The sequence below is a fragment of the Sinohyriopsis cumingii genome, chromosome 7 (assembly GCF_028554795.1).
Source record: "Sinohyriopsis cumingii isolate HCF-2022 chromosome 7, ASM2855479v2, whole genome shotgun sequence".
Lineage (NCBI taxonomy): Eukaryota > Metazoa > Mollusca > Bivalvia > Unionida > Unionidae > Sinohyriopsis > Sinohyriopsis cumingii.
The window spans coordinates 7718280-7744626 of NC_142967.1; the positions used below are offsets into that span (position 1 = coordinate 7718280).

General features: G+C 36.1%; 1 protein-coding gene across 1 annotated transcript in view; it reads right to left on the minus strand.

Annotated features, from left to right (window-relative positions):
* The window catches only part of LOC149794699 (uncharacterized), a 265989-nt gene that overhangs the window by 83993 nt on the left and 155649 nt on the right, over positions 1-26347 (minus strand). The window contains exon 6 of the mRNA XM_089964317.1: positions 17053-17165. Coding sequence (XP_089820443.1) covers positions 17053-17165 — 113 coding nt within the window. The remainder of the gene's footprint in view (positions 1-17052; positions 17166-26347) is intronic.

The following is a 26347-nucleotide window of genomic DNA, read 5'->3' on the forward strand; positions in this document are numbered from 1 at the left end:
CTTGTTTGCCTGCAATGACTTTACATGTCTATAAACCATTACCTGTATTGAACCTAATGAAATCTACAAATACAAGTTAATACAAACTTCGAAAGGAATTTATACGGAGTTGAAAGAGATGAAAACAAATTTCAACTGCCATCAAATCTAATTTTGATTTTCTGATTCATCAATAAATGTTTCAAATGTGATTTTTTAAAATAAGATATTTTATATTTCCCAAACAACATTGAGAGAGAGAGAGAGAGAGAGAGAGAGAAAGAGATAAATACATGATTATTTAAGAAATGAAATACAGCTATTAGACTTAGTTTCTTTCACAAAGTATTCAAATCTGACAACAGTTTTGTACAACAGATTTATAACTGTTGTAATTTTAGCAAAGAAATAATAAAAACAATGAAGAATGCTATGTTCCTCATGCTACACCATGGCGCTATAATAATAATAAAATAGTAATAATAATAATAATAATAAAAACAAAAGTCCATATGGGCAAAAAACATATTTCACTGCACAGTGACCTACTTATAACAGTGGTCAGTAGTGCCCTCCAAGACGTGTATGTGTGTGTGTGATTTGGAATTTTAACATAGCTTTTTAAAAAAAATTCAGTCATATCGCTGCGTTGTCTGCAGTGTGGCAGTTTATAGTGATGTCTAGTACTGGGGCATCATGCCGCATACATGTAGCATGATATCTCACCCAGTCGCATTATCCTGACACCACACCGACCAGTCCTAACACTAACCTCTTAATGGTGAGCGCCAAGCGAGGCAGCTGTTAGTACCATTTTTGTAAGTCTTTGGTATGACACAGCCAGAGACTGAAATCATGACCTCCCGCATCCGAGGCAGACACTCTAACCACTAGGCCACCCGAGCAGTCCCCTCCAAGATGAACAAATCAATCAAGTTTAAAAAATGTACATGCAAATGTATCAAAGAAACTGCAAAATTTGAACACAATGCAACAATGAAGATAGTCACTGGAACATGAAAACTTTGGGCACTGTGACCTACTTTTACCCACTGTAATTAGCATTCTTCATTATGAATGCAAGCATCAAGCTTCATAACTGTACATTCAACAGTGTCAATCAAAGATAAATGCAAAAAGGAAGGTACTTGATCAAAATTGGCCATTGTGGCCTACTTTTGCCTATAGTGATAAGTACTATCCAAGTAAATACTCCCATCACATTTCATGTCTAGATATAAAACATTTCATGTCTAGATATAAAACAGTGGTTGAGAAAGTGAACTACATGCAAAAACTTAAGGGGGCCCCAAGTGGCCATGTGGTCTAAAGAGCTCTCTGTTATGGATCACTGCCATCTCACCTCTGTCTGCGTGGGTTCGAGTCTAGGATTCGGCCAATGTGGGTATGTGAGAAAGCTTGCCAGTAGCTTCTCATGGGTTGGTGGTTCTTCCTTGGGCTTTCCCGGGTTCTTCCTCCACCAATAATACTGGCTGCCATGTATAGCCTATCGTGTGCTGAAAAATGGCATTAAACCCCACAACAACAACAACAACAACTAAATGTTGGCACATAAGATCTAACATGGCTGCTGAAGCAATTCCCATAAGGTATAACAGTACCAATTGCGCAAGTCCAGGTGGGCGGAGCTTAAGGTGTATGGAACATTGTATTCAGAATTAAAGAACAACACTAGCTGTGATTGGTGCATTATGTAAGAGTTGTACTTTCTGTTTGGCTTAAAAAAAAGTTGAGCCTCTTGGCAACATGTGAGTTTGTGTTAATTTCTATCTAGATCATATTTTGTATTTTTTATGATTTTTTTAAAATATGGTACACATGGCTGAAAATGTGCTTGTTGTGACTAGATAACTCTTACCCCTGTCTAGTTCCAGTAGAGTTATCTCTCTTAAATGCAATGGAGTACCTGGTTATGTCGTTGTCAAATTGACAATCTAGCATTGTTCTATATGACAGTGTGTGACATGCATGCCCAAGTAGGACAGAAAGTTTATTTATTTCACAAAACATTAGCATTGAGGTATATGGAAAAACAATTGGTACCGTGATACCATAAACTGACTCTACATCACTGGTAAGAGGAAAAGATTTAGCATTTGTAAAATGAATGGAAAAATGTTTCTTTAAGGTGTCCAGATTTCCTGGCTTGGCCAAAAAATCTGACTCAGCAGAATCACTTTCTTATGAAATTTCTTCCAATGCCGTTGACTTAAGGTGTGAAAACAACTGTTTAAAGTTTCTTTGTTTTGTATCATACTCTGTATCTGATGGCTTATCAGCAACATGCATCAAATACTGAAAACCAGAATTCTTTCTGTCAAGCTTTATAAAATTTCATTCATCATTATTTTTTTGATCTTATCCTAATGAACTTTACTATGAGTACTAGTAACCTTTCTACACATGTTTTCATTAAAAATGTGCATTATCGGAGTCCGCAAGCATTTCCTGCCTTTTACTTATGGGTGTTACTTAACTCTGGAAGGAGGGTGTGTGGGTAATTATATGTTTACTGTTAGCTGAATAATTGCTCTGACTGCAAAGATGAAAGTAGTTACTGAATGACCTAACTGCCTTGTGAGAAGCAATATCTACCTTGTGCTACTAAATTGATGCACCTGTGACCTTGACACTAGGGGTCTATAATTTCACTGTGAGACTTGTAACTTAACCAATAAGAGTCAGATGAACACCCCAAACAGCACATAATACCCATCCCCTTTAAGGGTTATCATGAAGAATCTAGTATGTCATGGTAACCAGAGGTTACTGACCAGTGAATCTTAATGACCTTGACCTTAAACTAAACTTGCTGTGTAGAAACCATTATTTTCTTCTCAGATTTACCATGACCAACTTCTGAGCTACAGATTCTGAGGTAAAAACTGGCTTGGCCATTCTAGAGAAATTGAAAAGAAGTTTCCAAATGGTTGTTATAGAAGACAAACTACTGCTACGAGAGACACCCAACAGAAAATTCTGATACAGCATATAACCAAAAAGAGTCTCACCATTATTTTGATCCAAAGTGGCTCAGCCCTTCCAGAGAATATCGGTAGGTTTTCTGTTTGTTATGGATGCCACATCATTGCTAGGAGACTCATCCCAAAACTAATTCCAATACAGCATTTCCTTTAAAATATTACTACCAAGGTTCATAAAAGTTGCCCTTGCTATTCTGGGGAAAAAGCTGAAAATAAGTTTTTTGATCTAACTGCTAAAAAAAGACATACTGTTCTAGGGGAGCCACCCAAAAAAACAATTTTCATAAGAATCATACAAAACATTAAAATCAAATTTAACTATAATTTGGCTCAGTCATTCTGAAAAAGTTGCAAATAGGTTTATCACATGGTTGCTATGGAAAAAGGGTAGCACCCCCTAGACACAACACTGATAAAATCAGGTCCTAAGTAGTATTGTTATCCAAGTTTAACAAAAACTGGCTTAACTGTTTAAAATAAAACTGAAAATGGGGATACCTCCCAGTTTCAAAAGAAGCTGTACTGCTGCTCTGAGAGCAAGCCCTGAAGCAAAATTGAAAAAGCATTCCCAACAAAAATGTCCATTCAAAGTAGATCAAAACTGACTGGGAAGTTCTGGAGAAGAAGCTGAAAATAGATTTTCCACCTGGATGCCAAAGAAACAACAAAAATGCCAGGAAAGATATTCTAAAATGTGATTTTGATAGATCGTGTCCTACAAAACATTCTGAACTAGTCAGGTCTAAACTGGCTAACCCATTCAAGAGAAGCTGAAAATTAGTTTTCCATCTGGGTGGTAAGGAAGCTGTCCTGAACACAACTATAGCAGAATACATTCCTACCAAGTTTTATTCAAATTAGTCATGTGCTTTTTGTGACAACAAAGTGCAACTGTGTACAGATGGAATGATGACAAATGCAGGACCATGCATAAGCTCATATGGCCTCCAGCCAGGTGAGCTAAAAATATATAAGAAGCCAAGACCTTTTCCCTTGTCAGGAAGTCCATGCAGTACCATATATATTTACTAATAAATCAAGTTAAACTGCAAACAACAAAGATTTTGATCTGCCATAACATAATGCACCTGGAGATCAGGGTCTATCTTGTTTGTTCAACTGATTATTCCAAACAAATTGCACTGACTCTGATCTGCCAGCACCTGTGATGGCAGATCTGGTTCTGTGCAGTTTGGAGTTGGGCTCATCTTATAAGTGATAATGTAGTTTTTCAATCAAAATGCTGTGTTAATGACATGTGACAGATGTCAATTCCATGTATTATTTGCTCAAACTGCAGATGTAAATGTGGTGTTCAAACATCAAGGCCTCTGGTTTGACGTCAATCATCAGATAAGTGCAGTGGGGACCTTGCCAAGCAGACACATTGAAGCTCTAAGTGTGCAACACAAGAGATGAGGATGACTGACTGTTGTTACAAAATCCCTTACAAACTGACCTTCTTCTGTTTCATCAGCATGCAGTTTTGGACCAAATTTACGCATCAGAAAGATTAGTATAAAGTAACCATTACCAAAAATAGTTATCCATCTAAAATCTTCTCTATCTGTGATATGATTTAACATCAAGGATTTACAATATTTTGTTTTTGCTGCCTATCGTACAGAATTTTATATCTTAAATCTCAAAGTTTTCCAAGTATTTCGTAGTTATTACAAGATCCCAATGTTACATAATTTTTAAATGCAGGATTAGGTGAAACTTATTTCCAAAAGGTATTGTAATGTTTCTCTTTTATTTTTATTGTGTTCAGCAAAAGAGAAAGACACCAAATAAATCTTTGTACGACAATTTCATAATATCAATGAAATTATCCAATTTATGGTGTGATTGTGTAAATGCGAAGATGTAAAAAGATCATACGTTCTTTATTGAACAGTAAGTATATATAAAGATATATATATAAATAAAATTGACTTGCTTAAATGCACAAATCATTTTCGGGAATAAAAAAAAAGATATTTTGTTATACCCTGGGGGAAAAAAGTGCTAGGGTTAGCAACAAAAGAATGGGGTGGTTGGCCAAATGGAAACATATTCTTTTTTTTTGGGGGGGACCTAAGTATAATATGACCATATTAGTGTCAGAAAATGTATGATTATTCATGTGTTTTTCTCTGTATTTTGTTTCTAAATGTATGTACTTTCACATACATGTCAATCTACCAACAGTATGACAAAAACAAATTTAAAAGTCACCTACGAACACACCACATAATAGCTGAAATCTGCTGCTTTTAAAATTTAGAAAAATAAAACAATGTTTTGAAGATGAAAACCCAATATTTTTACGTGTTCTATCCACTGAAAACAGCAATCAGTCTATTGGGGACAGGAACTGTTCAACCACTGCAATGGTGCATGTTGGGTAATCCAATTAAGAACTGTTACTCAAAGACTGACATTTGTACATGACAAGCTGTAAATTATGTTATTGTTATAATTTTTGTAGAATTTAAGGCTGAAGACAGGATATCCATTGAGGTATTATAAGTAATAACAGGGCCAACACCTGGCAGAAGTGAGATAAAATAAAGAGACTGAGCAAAATATGATTTGGCAGAAATGTGTGTGTGTGTGATTTGGACTTTTTAACGTAGCTTTAACAATTTTCCAGTCATATTGCTACGATGTCTGCAGTGTGGCAGTTTATACTGATGTCTAGCACTGGGGCATCATGAAGCAGACAAAATTTCTGCACTGAACTAGGAAATATACAAATTTTACTTTTTGACTTAAATGACAATATCCTTTGATTTATGTTAATTTAATATTATTGTAACATTTGCCATCAAAATCCGATCTGTGTTCAAAACTTGCTATTTGATTATAATTTGAAGACAGCACATTTTAAAGCAGAAAACACATGCATTTTTCTCTGTCCTCATCAAGTTTACATATAAAAAAATGTTACTGATTTAGAAGCCAATTTATTGATCAACATTTTGTAATGCATTGATTTTATGTCCTAGTTCTGTTGCAGCTATTCTTTCATGAAACAGGCAGAAGCTCTGTGGAGCCCCACTTTGACCCTTAAATTGCATTCCTGTAACGTCTAGTCATCCTAAGCACCTGGTAACTGTAGACAGGTCATAAATTATCTACTTCCATGGTGATATTGACCCTTCTCCCTCACATGTTTTCACTGATAATATTGTTCATTATTTCACACCTAAAGGCCATGATGAGTTCTTTGAATATACATGCTTCCTATGTTAGGTTTATGTTATCATATATACTGGCCTACAAGTCAAGTCCAACTGCAAACTGCACAGACCCAGATCTGCCATCACATACTGCACCAGTAGATCTGGGTCTGTGCAGTTTGATAGAAGCAATCAGAAGAACAAACAACATCGGCTGAGTGACAGGTGCTTGATGCTATGGCAGACTGGGATCTATGTTGATTGAAGTTTGACCTGAATTATAAGCAATTACATATGGTAATCTATAACCACTTTAAAGTACCATGCAACAACTACCAATATGACAGGCTTCCATAAAACTATGTAGGTCAATGTAACAATCCTTTGTCCCTGCTATCTATATAGTTCTCTGCATGTATACTGAATGTCGAGTGTTGTCACATGCATTGTATCTACAGCAAGGTTCAAACTTCAACACTCTCAGTAAAATCTGGTACATAGATCAAGCAAGATCTCTACTAAGAGACATCCAGTACTTATAGATAATGGTAAATATGTTGAAATTAAATACAGAAATTTCATAAATATGTCTAACTTGTTGTTAAAAGTAGGGAATGTTGGATACAAATTGCAAAATTGATTTTAAAATACTGGTTATCTATATTTATATGTCACAAGCAAAGAAAATATAGCAACATTATTGTAATAAAATGCTAATAATGACAAAGCTTCCTAGCAGGTATAACATACATGGTTAACTCAATCATGTATGACAATTAGTTGAGTTACTATACTGTCCATAAGTGCTATAAAAGTGTATCTGTATCAGTGGTGAGGTTTCATTATACACTATATTACGTTATCTACGATCGTGTATACCTGCTTAAAAGTCAAATCCAAATGCAAAAGGCACAGACTCAGATCTGCCATTGTATAATGTACCTCCAAATCTGGGTTTATGCAGTCTGTTAGGAGTAATTAGTACAACAACAAAACTTAGACCTAATCTGACAGCACATTATTTTATCAGGGTCTATGTCATCTGCAGTTGGACTTCTAAGGAAGAATGTTGATTAATGTGTGAAGAGTCCACAAAATTTTAGATTTTATTTTATTGTTCGACAAGAACACTGTAGCTGACAAGTTTTGATGCAGGGATGGTCTGCAGTCATTTAAGCCTAGAAGCAAACAAAAATATTCTAAATTCATTGCTATTGTTAATAATCTCATTCTTTCTGTGCTTTTCATTCTGGCCATGGAACTTCAGAGTACACTCTGACCATGGGTCTTCAAAGTACTCTGGCCATGGGTCTTCAGAGTACACTCTGGCCATGGGTCTTCAGTGTACACTCTGGCCATGGGACTTCAGAGTACACTCTGGCCATGGGACTTCAGTGTACACTCTGGCCATGGAACTTAGAGTACATTCTGGCCATGGGTCTTCAGAGTACACTCTGACCATAGGTCTTCAAAGTACTCTGGTCATGGGACTTCAGTGTACACTCTGGCCATGGGACTTCAGAGTACAATCTGGCCATGGGTCTTCAGTGTACACTCTGGCCATGGGACTTCAGAGTACACTCTGGCCATGGGTCTTCAGAGTACCCTCTGGCCATGGGTCTTCAGAGTACACTCTGGCCATGGGTCTTCAGAGTACACTCTGGCCATGGGACTTAGGATTACTTCCACCCAGTGATTTAATGACCAATACATAGCAATTATAATAATGACGAATATATTCTTCCCATCACAAAGTATTTGACACATTCATTTTTTATCAGCCATAACAGTACAGTCAACATTGCATAATATGGTAGTTACAATCTCAAATGAGGCAATGCATACAGGTGAGGCAATGCATACAGGTAAGGTAGCCCAACCATAAGTCTTAAGGCAATACATACAGGTAGCCCAACCATAAGTCTTAAGATGAAAATGACCTAGTACTTGAGCACAACCCAAGAAGTTCAATTTTTTTCTAATGGAAATGTATATTTTCTTCATATTTATATCAGTTAACTGATGTTTTCCAATGAAACATGTTGAGTTGGAAATTTTTAAAGCACTTCTCAAGAACTACTCAGTGTTTTCAGCACTCTTCCAGTATCACATATACTCACTTATAAGACAAGCCCAACTGCAAAGTGCACAGACCCAGATCTGCCATAAAATAATGTGCTGGCAGATCAAGGTCTGTGCATTTTGTTAGAAGTAATCAGTATAACAAAGTAGATCCTGATCTGTAGGTGCATTATGCTATGGCAGATCATGAATGATGTGTGTGTGTGTGTAGTTTGACTTGGCTTAAAGGCAAGTATATACAGTACCTTATTTCACTGAACTCTTCTAATTCAAGTACTTTTCAAGGTAACCTCCAAAATTCAAGCACTTTTCTAGTGGTGGGAACTCCGTCCCAATGAGGGACTATTGTACTCCAAGATGGGGTAGACATAATCCCATAATTTACTGCTAAATGCACCCCCCCCCCATTACTATATTTATCCATTTTTACTATTCATCACAATCGACACGGACTCACTTTTGCATAATGGCAAATAGAACCTATGTTGTTTGCTGCTGAGCATAACTTAGAGGTAAGTATACATGGTAGTTAAGAATAGTATGTTGATGATCTCCAATATATCATGACTGGTTTTTAGCATGTTTACAATTTACAACTTCAGAATTTTAAGTGACACATGTTGGGAGTGAATCAGTTTCTAATGGATGGATGATGGATCATTGCAGAGCTATAGATTCTCAGCTTTTGGATGATAACAATGGTTTGCCCCATTTCTGTAGTCTCCCCATCAGCACAGCATAGAAGCTATGATTATTATTTACATGAATTCTTTTCATTCTTGGCAGCAGCTGGTGATACACAAGCCAAGTATTGTACTATAGCCAAAAATAACCACTGTATAACTGTATATATATCTGTGGCTGAAATAACACTAACCATGTAATACATGACATACCATAATGATTATCTATACAACCTGGAATCTTAATTTGTTAGACATTTCAGGTGCATTATAAAGACCTGATACAGAGATTTGCTAATCAAGAGATATGGCTATTTTAAATTACCACCAAAATGTGAACAGGGAAAGACTTTTTCAAAAACTGCCAGTTATGCATGCGAGCTGATTAGGTCAGTGGAGGAAATGTGCGTAATAGTCAATGATATTTGAACTTTCCATCATTTTAATGCAGTTGTTGGGGTCCATAACTGCATTATGAACTCAACTATGGGTGCCTGCACATAGGGGCAGGGGTGAGGGAACTTGCACCCACCCACCTGGATTTCACCTCTAAACATGTTTTGGCCTACATCCATAATGCTGATTACTACAATTTTGCCCCCCCCCCGGCCCCCAAATATGTGGGCACCACATTACTGTGGAAACCACATTATATGCTGAACTGTGATATATCATCAACAAGTAATGAACAGGATAAGTTTGCCAACTGGACAAATGCTAATTGACAAATTCAGATCAGGGTTGGAAAAGGTTTCATTTATATTATAAACCATCTGACTTGGAGCTTCATATTTTTAACAGCCCTAACTGTAGCCTAGCAATTAATAGCATAAGTTTCGTAATTTACTGATAACTGTCCTTAAATCATGAACTGAATTTACTGCTGAAATGATGTTGTTGTTGTGGGTTCACAATTTTTCAGCACATGACAGGCTATACATGGCAGCCAGTATATTGTACATTTGTTGACAAGAAGAAGGACCTTGGACAGACTTGGAAAGAACCACTCACTCATGGAAGCTACTTTCTTTATCATGTACCCACATGCCCACTTTGGCCAAACCTGACATTTGAACCCATGCAGACAGAGGCGAGATGTCAGTGGTCTGTGAAGACAAGCATCTTAGACCACTTGGCCACCCAGGGCCCTGATGAAATGAATAATTATGTGAGAAAATTATCAAGAGTGTGTGTGTGTGTGTGTGTGTCAGTGTGTGAAACTTGCTAAATGATCCTGCAAGCCCACAGGACACGTAACCTGAAAATACTACTGTTCCTGTCCACAACCAACTTGTCCTACATTTCATCATATAATATGACTTCCTGCAATAAATTATGGTAAATGCAGGTAGACATGAATAACAGCATCTAGTTGGGTTATTTAAATAATGACGCATCTAAAAGAAGAAGAAAAACCCGAAATGCGTTATTTTCAGATATGTGAAAGCTGTCATTTGATTTGTTTGATAACTCATTTGTTTAAAACAGCAGTTGTACATGAAGCTATCTCATCCAATATACAGAACTGTCTATGTGGATTTGTTTTGAGCAGTCTTACATGGTGATTTGCAATGCAGGTTTCCTCAAGTAATCTCACCTGGTATACTGAGTCACAGAACTGCATTAGTTTTACAGTGGGAATATTCATGACATTTACATTTAGGCTAAATACTTCAACAACCATTATCAAATTGGGTTGAAACTTTCAGATATTGTATAAATCAACATAATGAATTCAAAGGCATTTGACTGGGTGGCTGGGGCCCTCTCATGGCCCACGACATTAACCTCAAGGTCGTCAGAATGTAAAGTCTTGCTGGGTTCAGAGTGTGAGTGGGCCAAAAATCACTGTCTTGCATTTCTATCTTAAGTCAACCTGACAGATCTAAATCTATGGATATACACTTTGATGAAAAATAAAAAAACGATCATTTTATTAAAAAATAATAACAGAATCAATTTCGATGCAAACCATGTGCAAGCGTATCTAAATATCTTTAGTTTTTTTTATTCAACTAGTCTTATCTATATCAGCATTCTTTGATGACAAAATTATGTCTTCCATGTTGTAAAACTACAGTATTAATTAATCATTATAAGAATTATTCTTAATGCCCAAAGCACAATTCAGAACTGATAGGTACCTACAGTTATTGTATACAAAATGAGACAGTTCCTGGAACAAAGGCAATGAAAAGATATACATGTACCATTTTATAAAGTACCATTCACTTGAGATACTTCGTAAACAAGTAACAAATTTGAATGACATATTTCTCAAGTTATGAAATTCAACAAGTAATACAACTTATCTTAGAATATCAAATGAACACTGAATCACTTATCATTTAAGGGTTTGACAAATACATAAATCTGATAAAATCGCATTACCACAGTAATACATACCTGGAAATCTGATATTGACATTTTGACTTACAAATCAAATGACATCTTTCACAATTCTGAAAATGACACACTTTATCTGGAACATATCCTTACTAATGATAAGTCTCCATAATGTGAAATGTATATAGCTTAATCTGATAGGTTACTAAAATAATCAGATGGGTAATTCAAAAGGTCACCAAAACACTGATATTTTTTGGTGTCTGTCAGATATCCATGTAGGATCATGGGGATGAGATTTCTTCATCAGAGCAGACAATATATTGCTCTATCTTTACCAGTATGATCATTGCATCAATTAGTGGTCCTCACTGCTGTAACTTTACCACTCAATCTAATGACCACATGATCATTGTATCAATTAGTGACTCCTCGATGCTGTAGCTTTACCATTCAATTTAATGACCACATGATCACTGTATCAATTAGTGACTCCTCACTGCTGTAGATTTACCAATCTAATGACCACATGATCATTGTATCAATTAGTGACTCCTCATTGCTGTAGCTTTACCATTCAATTTAACGACCACATGATCACTGTATCAATTAGTGACTCCTCATTGCTGTAGCTTTACCACTCAATTTAATGACCACATGATCACTGTATCAATTAGTGACTCCTCACTGCTGTAGATTTACCAATCTAATGACCACATGAACATTGTATCAGTTAGTGACTCCTTGATGCTGTAGCTTTACCATTCAATTTAACGACCACATGATCACTGTATCAATTAGTGACTCCTCATTGCTGTAGCTTTACCACTCAATCTAATGACCACATGATCACTGTATCAATTAGTGACTCATCACTGCAGTAGCTTTACCATTCAATTTAACGACCACATGAACATTGTATCAGTTAGTGACTCCTTGATGCTGTAGCTTTACCATTCAATTTAACGACCACATGATCACTGTATCAATTAGTGACTCCTCATTGCTGTAGCTTTACCACTCAATCTAATGACCACATGATCACTGTATCAATTAGTGACTCCTCGATGCTGTAACTTTACCACTCAATCTAATGACCACATGATCATTGTATCAATTAGTGACTCCTCGATGCTGTAACTTTGCCACTCAATCTAATGACCACATGATCATTGTATCAATAGTGACTCCTCGATGCTGTAGCTTTACCATTCAATTTAACGACCACATGATCACTGTATCGATTAGTGACTCCTCATTGCTGTAGCTTTACCACTCAATCTAATGACCACATGATCACTGTATCAATTAGTGACTCCTCATTGCAGTAGCTTTACCATTCAATTTAACGACCACATGATCACTGTATCAATTAGTGACTCCTCATTGCTGTAGCTTTACCACTCAATCTAATGACCACATGATCACTGTATCAATTAGTGACTCCTCGATGCTGTAACTTTACCACTCAATCTAATGACCACATGATCATTGTATCAATTAGTGACTCCTCGATGCTGTAGCTTTACCATTCAATTTAACGACCACATGATCACTGTATCAATTAGTGACTCCTCATTGCTGTAGCTTTACCACTCAATCTAATGACCACATGATCACTGTATTAATTAGTGACTCCTCATTGCTGTAACTTTACCACTCAATCTAATGACGTCATGATCATTGTATCAATTAGAGACTTCTCGATGCTGTAGCTTTACCAATCTAATGACCACATGATTATTGTATCAATTAGTGACTCCTCCTCGATGCTGTAACTTTACCACTCAATCTAATGACCACATGATCACTGTATCAATTAGTGACTCCTCATTGCTGTAACTTTACCACTCAATCTAATGACCACATGATCACTGTATCAATTAGTGACTCCTCCTCGATGCTGTAGCTTTACCATTCAATTTAATGACCACATGTTCACTGTATCAATTAGTGACTCCTCGATGCTGTAACTTTACCACTCAATCTAATGACCACACGCTCATTGTATCAATTAGTGACTCCTCGATGCTGTAACTTTACCACTCAATCTAATGACCACATGATCATTGTATCAATTAGTGACTCCTCCTCGATGCTGTAGCTTTACCATTCAATTTAATGACCACATGTTCACTGTATCAATTAGTGACTCCTCGATGCTGTAACTTTACCACTCAATCTAATGACCACATGATCATTGTATCAATTAGTGACTCCTCGATGCTGTAACTTTACCACTCAATCTAATGACCACATGATCATTGTATCAATTAGTGACTCCTCGATGCTGTAACTTTACCACTCAATCTAATGACCACATGATCACTGTATCAATTAGTGACTCCTCGATGCTGTAGCTTTACCATTCAATTTAATGACATGTTCACTGTATCAATTAGTGAATCCTCATTGCTGTAGCTTTACCACTCAATCTAATGACCACATGATCATTGTTATCAATTAGTGACTCCTCATTGCTGTAGCTTTACCATTCAATCTAATGACCACATGATCATTGTTATCAATTAGTGACTCCTCATTGCTGTAACTTTACCACTCAATCTAATGACCATGTGATCATTGTATCAATTAGTGACTCCTCATTGCTGTAACTTTACCACTCAATCCAATGACGTCATGATCACTGTATCAATTAGAGACTTCTCGATGCTGTAGCTTTACCAATCTAATGACCACATGATTATTGTATCAATTAGTGATTCCTCATTGCTGTAGCTTTACTGCAAAATCTGATCATTGTATCAATTAGTACTGTGAGAATACGTTGCTATCTTTACAAAGAAATCTCATGAAGAAATAACACTGACCCTGATCTACTGGTGCATTACATGATGGCCTGTCAGGGTCTATGCTGTTTGCAGTTGGACCAGACATATGAGTGAGTATATATATATATGGTATGACAGGCTTTGATGTAATTCATACATCTTTTGGCTGGAGTCCTCAAGATCTGAGCCAATAAAAATGAATTTCAAGGATGTCTGATGTTACATCCTATGTAAATTGCCATTATCTTATTTCAACATAACAGGGTCTATATATGCAAGAAATTAGGTCACAAGTATATTCAATAACATGTACTGTTTTACAGGCATCAAAACCAAGACAGTATTGTGTCTTGCCTATAGTTAAATTCAATAGTTTTATTGTAATGGTATTAAGAGGACTTACAAATACAAGACAGTATTAAGTTGAAGGACTTTATCAAGGAGAAAAAATATCTTGAACATTACGCCCTCCCTAGGCTATGCATTATAAAGAGAAATATAACCCATGAGGTCCTCAGGGCATCCATGACAAACAAGTAAACAGACAAGTTACAAGAGGTAGCTAACAAGTATAGAACAATACATCGTTGAGAATGTTTTATGAAGAAAAAACTGAACATAGCTTGTCAAGACCCATGACAATGACATAGCATGCGCCATCTGTCAAAGAGAACTAATCATACAGTACATTAGTTTTTAGACTTCATGTTTTGAGAAATACAAGTACAGTCTGTCTTTAAAATTGGTCATGTGTTAAGCTGTCATCTCAAAACAATGCCACTGTATATACGATGTAATTACTTGTAGGCAGATAAGCTATGTCAAACAGGTTTATTAATGGTCATCATATAATCCTTGACACAGCCCATACAATCAAACCATACCCTCCCCCCTTACAAACAGGCTCAAGGAATAAAACAATTCTGTTCACGGACCACATCTGTTCAATTTGTTACAAGCTCCCTCTTTTGTAGATTTCATAAAACAAGTACTTTCCCTAATTTTATGAAAACTGGATATAAAAAGAAAAAAAAACTGTTGGGTTAAATCAGTGCATTCCAATATTAATAATACTGCCACTACTACAACTACTACTACTACTACTAATAATAATAATAAAAAGCAACATTGCCGTCAATGGTAATTTAAATGGCTTCTTTTTTAAAATATTTCTACTCTTTATATACTTTTTTTAGGCTTTACCCCACTGTGATGTTGCAGCAGTTCAAATGATGTTGAATATATCTTTTATAACACATTATTCTGTGGATAAAGTTAGGAATTCCTAACTTAAAAAAAATAGTAAACAAATTTTATTGGAAATCTTTTTTTCTTCAACTTGAACTTAAAAGTTTACCTTGCATGATATTTTTCAGCTTCACATCGTTCAAAGTTGTGGAAAACAGTATATCTGATTTTGAATTGATAGAATCTAGAATGACAAGTTATTGTTTAACTTTTAAAGATTCCCTGATCTACAATTGTTATGTGTGCTATGCGTGCAGGTGCAATGTTTGCTACTATCAACAATGAAGGATCAGACACTACTTTCCTGAAGAAGGCTTGGCAACCTAGATGGATTTTTCTTAAAATCATATGCTTTCTAAATCCTTTTATGCTATATGATGAAGATATCTGAAGGAAAAGTTACTTTAACAGTACTGCCTGGAACAGTAATGATGACTGAAGTGTATTACATCAGAAATTTTGATAATTAGACTCTAACAACAAAAAGCCATACCCAAAAATAAGCTCATTCTCCACTTTCTTTAAAACAGTAAGCATCACATTATACGCCCTCCCCATGTTTAATAGTCCTTTATAACGACTACTGCAGAAACCCTTATTCTTCTTTTGGTCACACTGGCCCTGACATTTGACCTCAAAATGGATAGGCTTCATTCTTACCCAAAGCGCTAGCTGTCTGCAAAGTTTGGTCCAGGTATGTGATGCAGAACTGATGCTATTGTGTAGAAAATACTGTTCTTCTTTCTGCCAGTGACCCTTTACATTGACATTTTAAACTCTCAAAATTATGGGGTACTCTCTTACCTCAAGTGCAACATGTACATAGCTTTTGGTAGCTGTAAATGGTGGACAACTCAGTTGTTGTGCAAAAATAAAATTGGTAAGCTACAAATGGACATCTGTCTGTGTAGGTTCGAGTCTCGGATTCGGCCAATGTGGGTATGTGAGAAAGCCTGCCAGTAGCTTCTCGAGGGTCGGTGGTTCTTTCCAGGGATTTCCTGGGTTCTTCCTCTACCATTAATACTGGCTGCCATGTATAGCCTATTGTGTGCTGAAAAATGGTGTTAAACCCTACAACAACAACAACAAATGGACATAACAATACATTCTGCCTTGTGGCTAGTGTATACAGATACACAAGACTCCCCAATGGTCTTGTCATTGAAGAAATACATTATCTACTGACTAAACAAAAGCTACTAAATATGTCATTACTTGGCTTGTTATGCTACTGTTTCAATGGTCATACACAGTTTTAGTTTTGCAGTTATTATATCTTGTTTTAATACCAACTATAAATTCAGTATATCAATAGTCTTTCAAGTGGCCCACAAATCAATGACTCTAATCTATCGGTGAAGCCTCACTAAAAGTATGGATCTATTCTAATATGAGGCTCTGCATGAAACTTTTATCAGCTGTCTTTGTTGGGAGTGGGGTTGGGGTGGGGAGTGAGTATTTACTTAAAAACATCAGCTGTCTTTGTTGGGAGTGGGGTTGGGGTAGGCAGTGAGTATTTACTTAAAAACATCAGCTGTCTTTGTTGGGAGTGGGGTTGGGGTGGGGAGTGAGTATTTACTAACACATCAGATGATATGTACAAGAGTTATGTAGAAGACTGTTTATCCTCTCTCTCTCTCTCTCTGACACACAACATTTGACACTGCCACTGCAAACAAGAGCATCACTATATCTTGCAATTTTCTCTCCTAAAAGCTGAATAATATAGGTATGTTAAATATATACATACATTTGCTGCACTTTGCTGTTGCTGCTGCTGTTGCTGTTGTTGCTCTTTATCTTTTATCTGACGAGGTCGTCTTCTAGTTCCAATTTCAACTCCACGCAGAATTGAGTCTACAACTGGAAAAGGTACATCATTAATCAATATACCCCTAACAAGACACATCAAAAATAATCCATTTATCTTCTGAAAATGTTGCAAAATGATGATCAACACATTTACTAAAATCTTAAATATGTAAGGAACTATGAAACTAGTATTTCTAGGTATTAAAAAAACCCACGACCATATATACTTGCTTATAAAACAAGTCAAACTGCAAAATGAATAAATCCAGATAATGCTCCAACAGATCTGGGTCTGTGCTGCCTGAAAATGTTGCCAAATGATGATCGGTACAATCATTAAAGCTGAAAATATGTTAGGAACTATGAAACAAAAATCTCAAGGTTAAATGTAGAAAAATACTACAGTATATACTCACTTATGAATCCAACTGCAAATCGACAGCTCTAAATAATGTGCCAGCAGATCTGAGTCTGTGCAGTTTGTTAACAGCAATCAGTAGAACAAAACATAGACCCTGATCTGCATGTGCATTATACTTGGCAGATCAGGATCTATGTTGTTTGCAGCTGGACTATACTTATAAGCAAGTATATACTGTATTTGTGTCATTCTGTATTTTTCTACCAGTATAAACAAAAATGGATATTTCAAATGTTTTTCTTGTTGTTTTTTTTAAAAATGGTTCTCATGCATGGTTCTATACATGTACAAACATATAATCAGTTACATAAACAAAAACTAGAAATGAATCTATATATAGAATACAAATGCTGAAAGTACATTGTTGAGAACTGAAATTTTTGTGCATGACCTTCAACCTTTTGACTGCAAACTTAATAGGTTACCCCACTGCAAGCTACCCATAAAGCTTGGTTCAAATATGTGTTGAATAATTAATGTTATTGTGCAGAATCATTTATCTTCTTCCAATCACAGTAAACTTGACCCCTGATCTTTAGAAATCCCAATATTATATGGTTCTGCCAAGTGGCAGATATCCACAAAGTTTGGTAACTGGATATGCTGAAGAATGAGTCATTGTACAGAAACATTTTGTCATCTTTCAGTAATGATTACCTTGACCTTTGATCTTATGACCCATTATTGATAGAGTTCTTCCTTACCCCACCTGCAAGCTTATCAACAAAGTCTGGGAATGGTAGATGGTGGAGAACTCAATGTGGGGAATGTCAAGTTCTCATATCATGGGCCTAGTTCTGATAAATATCAAAACATTGGCATTGGTTATGTAAAGCTATCATATTTAGGGCCTAGTTTTTTTAAGATGTCAAAACATTTTCCATGGTTACACATAAAGTAAAACAAGCTGAATCAATATACCAATGAAATATATCTAGTACTAGTTCTGTATGACCTATAAACAATTTTCAAAGCAGTAAAAAAAAATATGGAGAGATAAAAAAGCTCAAGGCAACTAGGAGGCAATCTGTTTCATAGTTCAGTAATCCATTTTTTTCCCCAATTCAGTCACATTATATTTGAAATCTGCATTCGCATGATATTACTATATTTATTCTGCATATTTGACATGCACAACAATTTTACTATGTTTGAACTGGGACTAGAATACCCAAGTTGTGAACTGTAAGTAACCTCCCTTTCTGGCAAGGGACTGCCTCCCAGTCCCCACGTAGGTATTTTACTATAATAATTTAATAGCTGAATGAGCATTTTTTAACAAGTTTAATCTGACTGGCATGATTTTTATTTAGGACCAACAAGTAGCGATAGCAAGTCCCTTAGTGTAAACCCCATGCTGATATGACCATCCATGTAAGAGTAGCAATAACAATATTTTCAAGATGGCTGCTATGGCAGCCATACTGGATGTCTGATTGGTGGGATTTTCATTGAGAACCAACCAGACATTATACGGCCTTTTAATGATACCCTATTTTGATATGACCATCCATTCATAAGAGGTAGCTATAACAAGATTTTCAAGGTGGCAAAGTCTTATCTGGGTTTACATTTTGTTATTTTTACATCAAAGTTCAAAATCCTTCAAATCTCTGCACCTTGCTTTTAATGACATTTAAGGATGTTGTGTCATTTGTCTGTATTGGAATTCTTATTAATTAGGTGGTGGGGGGACATTAATTAAGACTACAAATAACAATGGACCAATACTGACCTTTGTGGAAGACAAGTTTTAACTTTAGAAGATCTGTGGTAAGTGTAAGCTAATCATTGAATTAAGTCATTAAAATTATCATATTGTAATTTGAAAATACAAATACTGTGATCTACTAAATCAAAGTTCAAGATAAAGAACAAAATCAAATGTTCTTTATTCATTTCATCTAACAGAAAGTCAATGACTTTTGTAAGGCATGTATGATAGATATGAAATTCCAAACACTGGACTGTGGATTGTGTAAAAGATATGAAATTCCAAACACTGGACTGCAGATTGTGTAAATGATATGAAATTCCAAACACTGGACTGTAGATTGTGTAAAAGATGTGAAATTTCAAACACTGGACTGTAGATTGTCTAAAAGATATGAAATTCCAAACACTGGACTGTAGATTGTGTAAAAGATATGAAATTTCAAACACTGGACTGTAGATTGTGTAAAAGATATGAAATTCCAAACACTGGACTGTAGATTGTGTAAAAGATATGAAATTCCAAACACTGGACTGTAGATTGTGTAAAAGATTCTTATTCGGGTGTAAGCATGTTCCCAAGTTTAAAACTGGTGTACATGTATGTAAACTCGTATGCCCATCCCCATCTGTATTCCAAATTATGTGAGGGTGGGATTAAATGACACTGAATTAAAAGGAGAGCAAAATACAGGGTGTGAATGAACATATGGATGGACATGATCACACATGACAACGTGATTCCTATGTTAAGTTTCCATCGAGAAAGACCCAATAAACATTGGGGATAATGAATGCATACAGGTAGGCCTTGTACACAGATATGCCTGCCAAAAAATAGTGCAGTAGTAACTTAAAGGCTTAGATAAGAAACACTTGTCAGTGTAAACTTTGTGAGGAAACATAACATGCAGAACTAGCAGCCAGAATGACTCATCCTACTGCCCTAAAACCACTGATAAAGCTCTGTCAGGCATACCTTGATCAAATACATGTATCAGTACTGCTGCAGGGTTTGAAAAACAAAACAAACCCCCCCCCCACCCAAACGATCATGGTAATATATTTGTGAATACAGAATGGGTGTAGCAGTTGATGAGAGCCAATTTCAAAGCAATAACAAAAATAAAGAATATTTCTTTATCCTGTTAGGCTATACTGGCATAATAGTTTGAAAATAACCCAGGCACAAGGAACAGATTGGTACCCATGAATGAAAGGAAACAAGCCTTGAAGTGGCTATTGTGATTGCAAGCACATGTTTCAGTGCAGAATATAGGGACATTTAGGTTAATGTATGTTAAAGCACAGAAAGTGGAAGTTCATGTACCACTTTTAAACAGAATGCATGGCAAGGTTACAAATTACATAAAAATTATGCAAATACCTAAATGGTTCATGAAAATTAATTTAGTATGTTCCCACTTTTGCAGAAACTTTAGAGTTTGTTACCTGACAATGAGATTTTGTTCCATTTATACAAGAATGATCCTCAGTTCACTTTTCTTTCTGTTGTTGTTGTTGTTGTAGAGTTTAATGCCATTTTTCGGCACACGATAGGCTATACATGGCGGCCAGTATTAATGGTGGAGGAAGAACCCGGGAAAACCCCGGAAAGAACCACCGACCCACGAGAAGCTACTGGCAAGCGTTCTCACATACCCACATTGGCTGAATCCAAGACTCGAACCCATGCAGACATAGGTGAGATGGCAGTGATCCACTTTTCTTTCTCAAAACTATGTTCCTCTTCCCTGACAGTTCCTTTCTCAGAAATAAAAAAATTCTCTTGATAGCCTTCCAAAGTCAACAACTCAAAAACTGATTAAGATATAGCAAGATTCGGGGAGGGGGAACACAAAAAAAAACAATTAAGCCAATAAAGTAACAGCAAAGGCTAGAAATAGATGCATACAAATAGCTCTGCACATATCACAAGGCACATTTTCTTGGTTACTGAAATGTAGGATTTTTGTCCAAGAGTGGTTTCTAAAAGAAGACAGCAATCAACAGGTTGGATAAAACAGATAAACTGTAACAAAACTGGAAAATATGACGATGAATAATGAGGTCAGTCCTAGTCAATCAAATAAATGCCAAGTAGTGTTGGGAGCTGCAGAATATACTGGCTTATAACTTCAGTCAAACTGCACAGACCCAGATCTGCCATTGCATAACATGCCATTAAGACAGCTTGTTAGGAACAATCAATAGAACAAACAACAACGACTCTGATCTGCCAGTGCAATATGCGACAGGATATATGTTGTTGGCAGCTGGATATAACTTCTGAGTATATTCTTAGACAAAATGTAAAGTTCATCACGCCAACAACTGTCAATGTTAGCAGACAGCAGATATTTTCTTAATTTTTTATAAGGAAAGTCTGATTTTTAATTACTCTTAAATGTTTTTGTTTCTTCTTTCTTTTTTGTGTTCACTGAATTCACAGTTTCATCTGGTAATTGTACAATAACTCTGGGTGTGTGGTAATGATTTGTGTTTGATGACTAATAAGAGTACATAAATCAAATGGTCTACCACTGATCTAAGAAACATGCAAGGTTGCAATGCTGTGAAAACATTAAACTTACAGGTGTGAAAACATAATATTGGAAAGAGCAAAATTCTTATAATTTATAACTGAAAATTGCTGAAAATCGAATGTTTGGTCATTTGGCTGTTCTATCATCCAAGAGTCACTGTCTGGCCACTAGGTGTGAGGGAAAGTTTCTAAGTGATGGGGCATTTCAGGGTAAAATCCAGGCTGCAGAATAAATAATCATGGACAGAGAATAATGCTTTTGGCCATAGAGCAGCCCATCTTCCATACTGCATAACAAATGGTTGATGAAAGGAAAATAATGGTGTTGGATACAGAGTAGTTGTTTACCCAAAAAGTGTGACTCTGAAGATGAAATGCATGACAGGTCATCTATTCGAAAACTAGTAGCAGAATTTTTTTCTCTTGAGAACTGACATTTTTATTCTGCAAAAGAAGTGAATTATTTTCAAACAAAGTAAAAATTAATGACTTGATAAATAATTTCAAACAAGTCTTGTCATTTTTTTGGGAACATGTTTTTGTAATCTTATGGCAGACCCAAGTCCATCATTTCTCAACCATTTATTATCTTGATGAAAGACTGACATCTCATTATGCAAGATAATGCAAATGAACAAGCCCTGGAGAATATAAAATAATATCTCTGTATAAATGGGAGTTAGACCTGTTGAAAACAACACATATTTCATTCATTGTTGTCATTTTAAGGCTATTAGGTCACAGTTTGAAAACAGTCTACAAAGGGGAGGAATAGACCTACTGTAATTTGTACAAAAAAGGAAACCTCAGTCAACCTTCCAAAGAATTCTTCTAAAAATACAGGACACTAAAATCTTTAGTACTGTCAAAATTTTATAATGAAAGTGACTTGTACAGTTCATGTTATAATGTGAAACTATTATGATGTTAAACACTGAAACTTATGCAAAGCTTCGAACACAGATGCAACTAATTTAAGAATCCAGTAATTGGCATACTTTTCTATTATTTTCTGTAATTCACATTCCAAACATAACCTTAACAATCTTTAATTTCCATATGTTATTTAATAATTTAGCAAACAGAAATCTTTAAAATCTGCTTTGGAATATCATTAAGGTGTAGTACTGCTTATCCTTGTGAATTTCATGCATAACAGTGAACACCCTGATTTGCTTTTGTAGATGCTGTCAGACTGGGGTCAATGCTTCCTTATTCCAACAACTCATATTCATTTAAAATATATTACTGTATACTCACTTATAAGTAAAGTCAAACTGCAGGAAACAAAGATTCTGATCTGTCGTAGCATAATGGGCCAGCAGATCAGGGTCTGTGTTGTTTGTTCTACTGATCACTCCCAACACACTGCACAGACCCAGTGCATTATGCAATGGCAGATCTGGGTCTGTGCAGTTTGCAGCTAGACTTGTCTTCTAAGCAAGTACATATAGTACATGAGGAATGAATATGCATATGGATGGACAAAGTTACCATCATACTTGCCTACCATTATCATGGTCATGCATTATAAATCAAAAACTCTTCACTTGTACATGTATAGTACAGACATTAGTAATTCAGCACTATTTAATAGTGCAGGTGTCCGCAACCTATGGCACAGGTGCCACTGATAGCACACTTTAGTCTTGGTAAAGGCACATGTACCTGGTGGGTCTCATTTATTCACAGTTGACCCTGTATTTGAATGTGTCATATGGTACTTTCAGTCATACTTGTTATTCTACTTGACAAACTCTGTTTGAACTTTTGCCCTTGGCTTGACTAGACTGGAGAACAATGTCACATCTTCAGCTGCAAGGTTTAATAACTGGTATTTCCTCAAGATGACTCAGTGTGGCAGATTAGAAATCTTTATTAAAATTATTTTATTAAATCAATATTTACCTGTAAAACAGTAACTTTTGTCTCAATAACTGCAAGAATCAGGCTGGTTATGGTTTGCTTGATGCCCAAGATTTTGTTAGTTTATTTCAACAATGCAACTGATTATGCTGTTGGAGTAATATTGTAGGGTTTGGAAGAAAGAAAAAAACAAAACAAATCCATTATGCAGGTATTTGGTACACAATTGATATTTTGTTGTTTTCTGGAATATAGTATCTAATTAACAGATCAGGTAAGAATATATGATTGTACATGACTGGGTGTGTGCAAATGTTTGCCACAACATTTGTGGTAAGACTCTGAACCCTCTTCTCAAAAGTATCCCGTGTTCAGGCAAACTTCAGCACATATTCAACCAATAATGCATGATTATTATGTTATTGTCATAACAGATCCATAGCTGAGTTCAGCCCCCCTCCCCATTTTCATTCTTCTTTTCTTGGTTGAAGCAAATTGTTCATTGAATGCTAACAGTTGGTCACTTTACAAATGTGAAGCACCCATACTCACAACTAACCACTCACAAAACAAACCAAGAAAAAAATGTCTTTGGACCCCACCTATATCGAGATTGTGGATATATATAAGTGGAGGGGGCATAACAAATTAGAAGATAAGTTAAATTCTCACAGCCACAAAGTGGCAAATTAGTCTGACAAACTTGTGAATACTGGAGGGTAACCACCTACAATCAACAAGATGGCATTGAGACTATGTTCAATTCACTATAATAATGGCACCTTAAACAGCCATAATGCTACCTGACTGGGCTTAAGGGTTCCTATTTTAAAGTTGTAACCTTACATGTCTGTGTAACCATTCCACTAGCATGTTCTGTGCTGAACCCTGCTTTAGTGTCATGCCTTATCAGTCAACATTCCTCTAGCACCAGGAGAGAGGAGAATCCCTTGATTGATCTGCAGGGCCAATCCTAAATAGTGTACAGCAGCATCTCCTTTATGATCATAAACTTGTGCCAACAACAACAATTCAACTTGATCAAAAATGGTCTGACACATCCAGAGCTGAAGCATTACTTTCATATAATTGCCAAAATTACCAGCAAAGATTAAAATCTGTCTGTTCTAATATTATCTGTTTAAATAACATATCCTTATTGAAAAGTTGGTTTAGTGCTTGTACCATCATTATTCCTCCATTCCTAGCCAAGTCCAAATCCCCTCTTCTCTCTAATGAATTCCATACCATAGTAATGTACCACCCGACCACTTTCAGCAACAATGGCTTTCTAGTCATGTTACCATGACCTAGGCTCTCACACACATAAAATAAAAAATGGATTGAAAAAGGTAAATTTTTCCTGAGGAGTAGCAATTTCAATTCCCATATCTTTAACACAACACAATTAAAATTTAAGGTCCGTCAAGTGTACTCACCTCAATGTGGAGGGTTGGTGGTTCAGCTGTCCTGTATTACTGTATGTCAGTCAGTGCTTGATACAGTTAATGAAAGAATGGTGCCTAGTAAAATCCTATGCTGAATTTGACAAGTCCATAACCAGACACAACACAAGAAACAATGACCGAATATCATCAACACGAGCAATATGTATGATTGATTAACAAGATCACCATGTGTTATGTACTAACCACTAGTCTAAATAAGTACAGCACCCTCATGCAGTATGTTACCGCTGCATAAAAATACTGACACTGTGTTATTTCTACTGTGGGCCAGTCAAAAGAAAAAGACACAACATTCCTAGCAAGTTACTTTATCAGGTTGATGAACCCTGGACTGACTAGTCCCATGACAGATGGCTAACACTTTTATTATCTGTCTGGTCTCAATGTCAGTCAGATATAACAAGGTGAATTGGTGGGCTGGCTGCATTGTGGTTAATGGTTACCTCTGTCTGTAATAGAACAAGCTGCCTGCCCTCTAAGCCACCTATTGTAGTTTTATTCTTAAGTATATAGCAAAATGTTGACCACTCAACAACAATGAGATCATCCAAGTGTCCTAAGATGTAATGACATAATATTTCCATCAATATTTACTGACTGATCAATGTCAATATGGATGATGTCAATATGGATGATATCAATGCTAAGGAAATTCAATACAAAGGTATTGAAAGCCATCTTGCATGATACAGACAATTTTTTTTTTTTTTTGGGGGGGGGGTGCCCCAGTGTTACTTTTTAACTGGAGTAATTTTAAAAATTTACCCCACGAATTGCTTTCCTCAATATACTGGATATAGTAACCCCCTCTCTCATTAAGAGAATATTCCTTTTTAAAGCTACATGTAATTCTTCAAAATATCCTAGACCCATATCCCTGAAAGTTAAAATGGATGAATGCTAAAGTTTTGTCATGACAGTCTTGGGATATACCATTAAATCTAAGTCAGACAATCTATTCATCACAGGACTATATGAATTTGTATGTCACAACAAATCAAGTTTCAGCAAACTGCATGGGTGACTACAATATTAGTGACCAAGTTTCAGCAAACTGCATGGGTGACTACAATATTAGTGACCAAGTTTCAGCAAACTGCATGGGTGACTACAATATTAGTGACCAAGTTTCAGCAAACTGCATGGGTGACTACAATATTAGTGACCAAGTTTCAGCAAACTGCATGGGTGACTACAATATTAGTGACCAAGTTTCAGC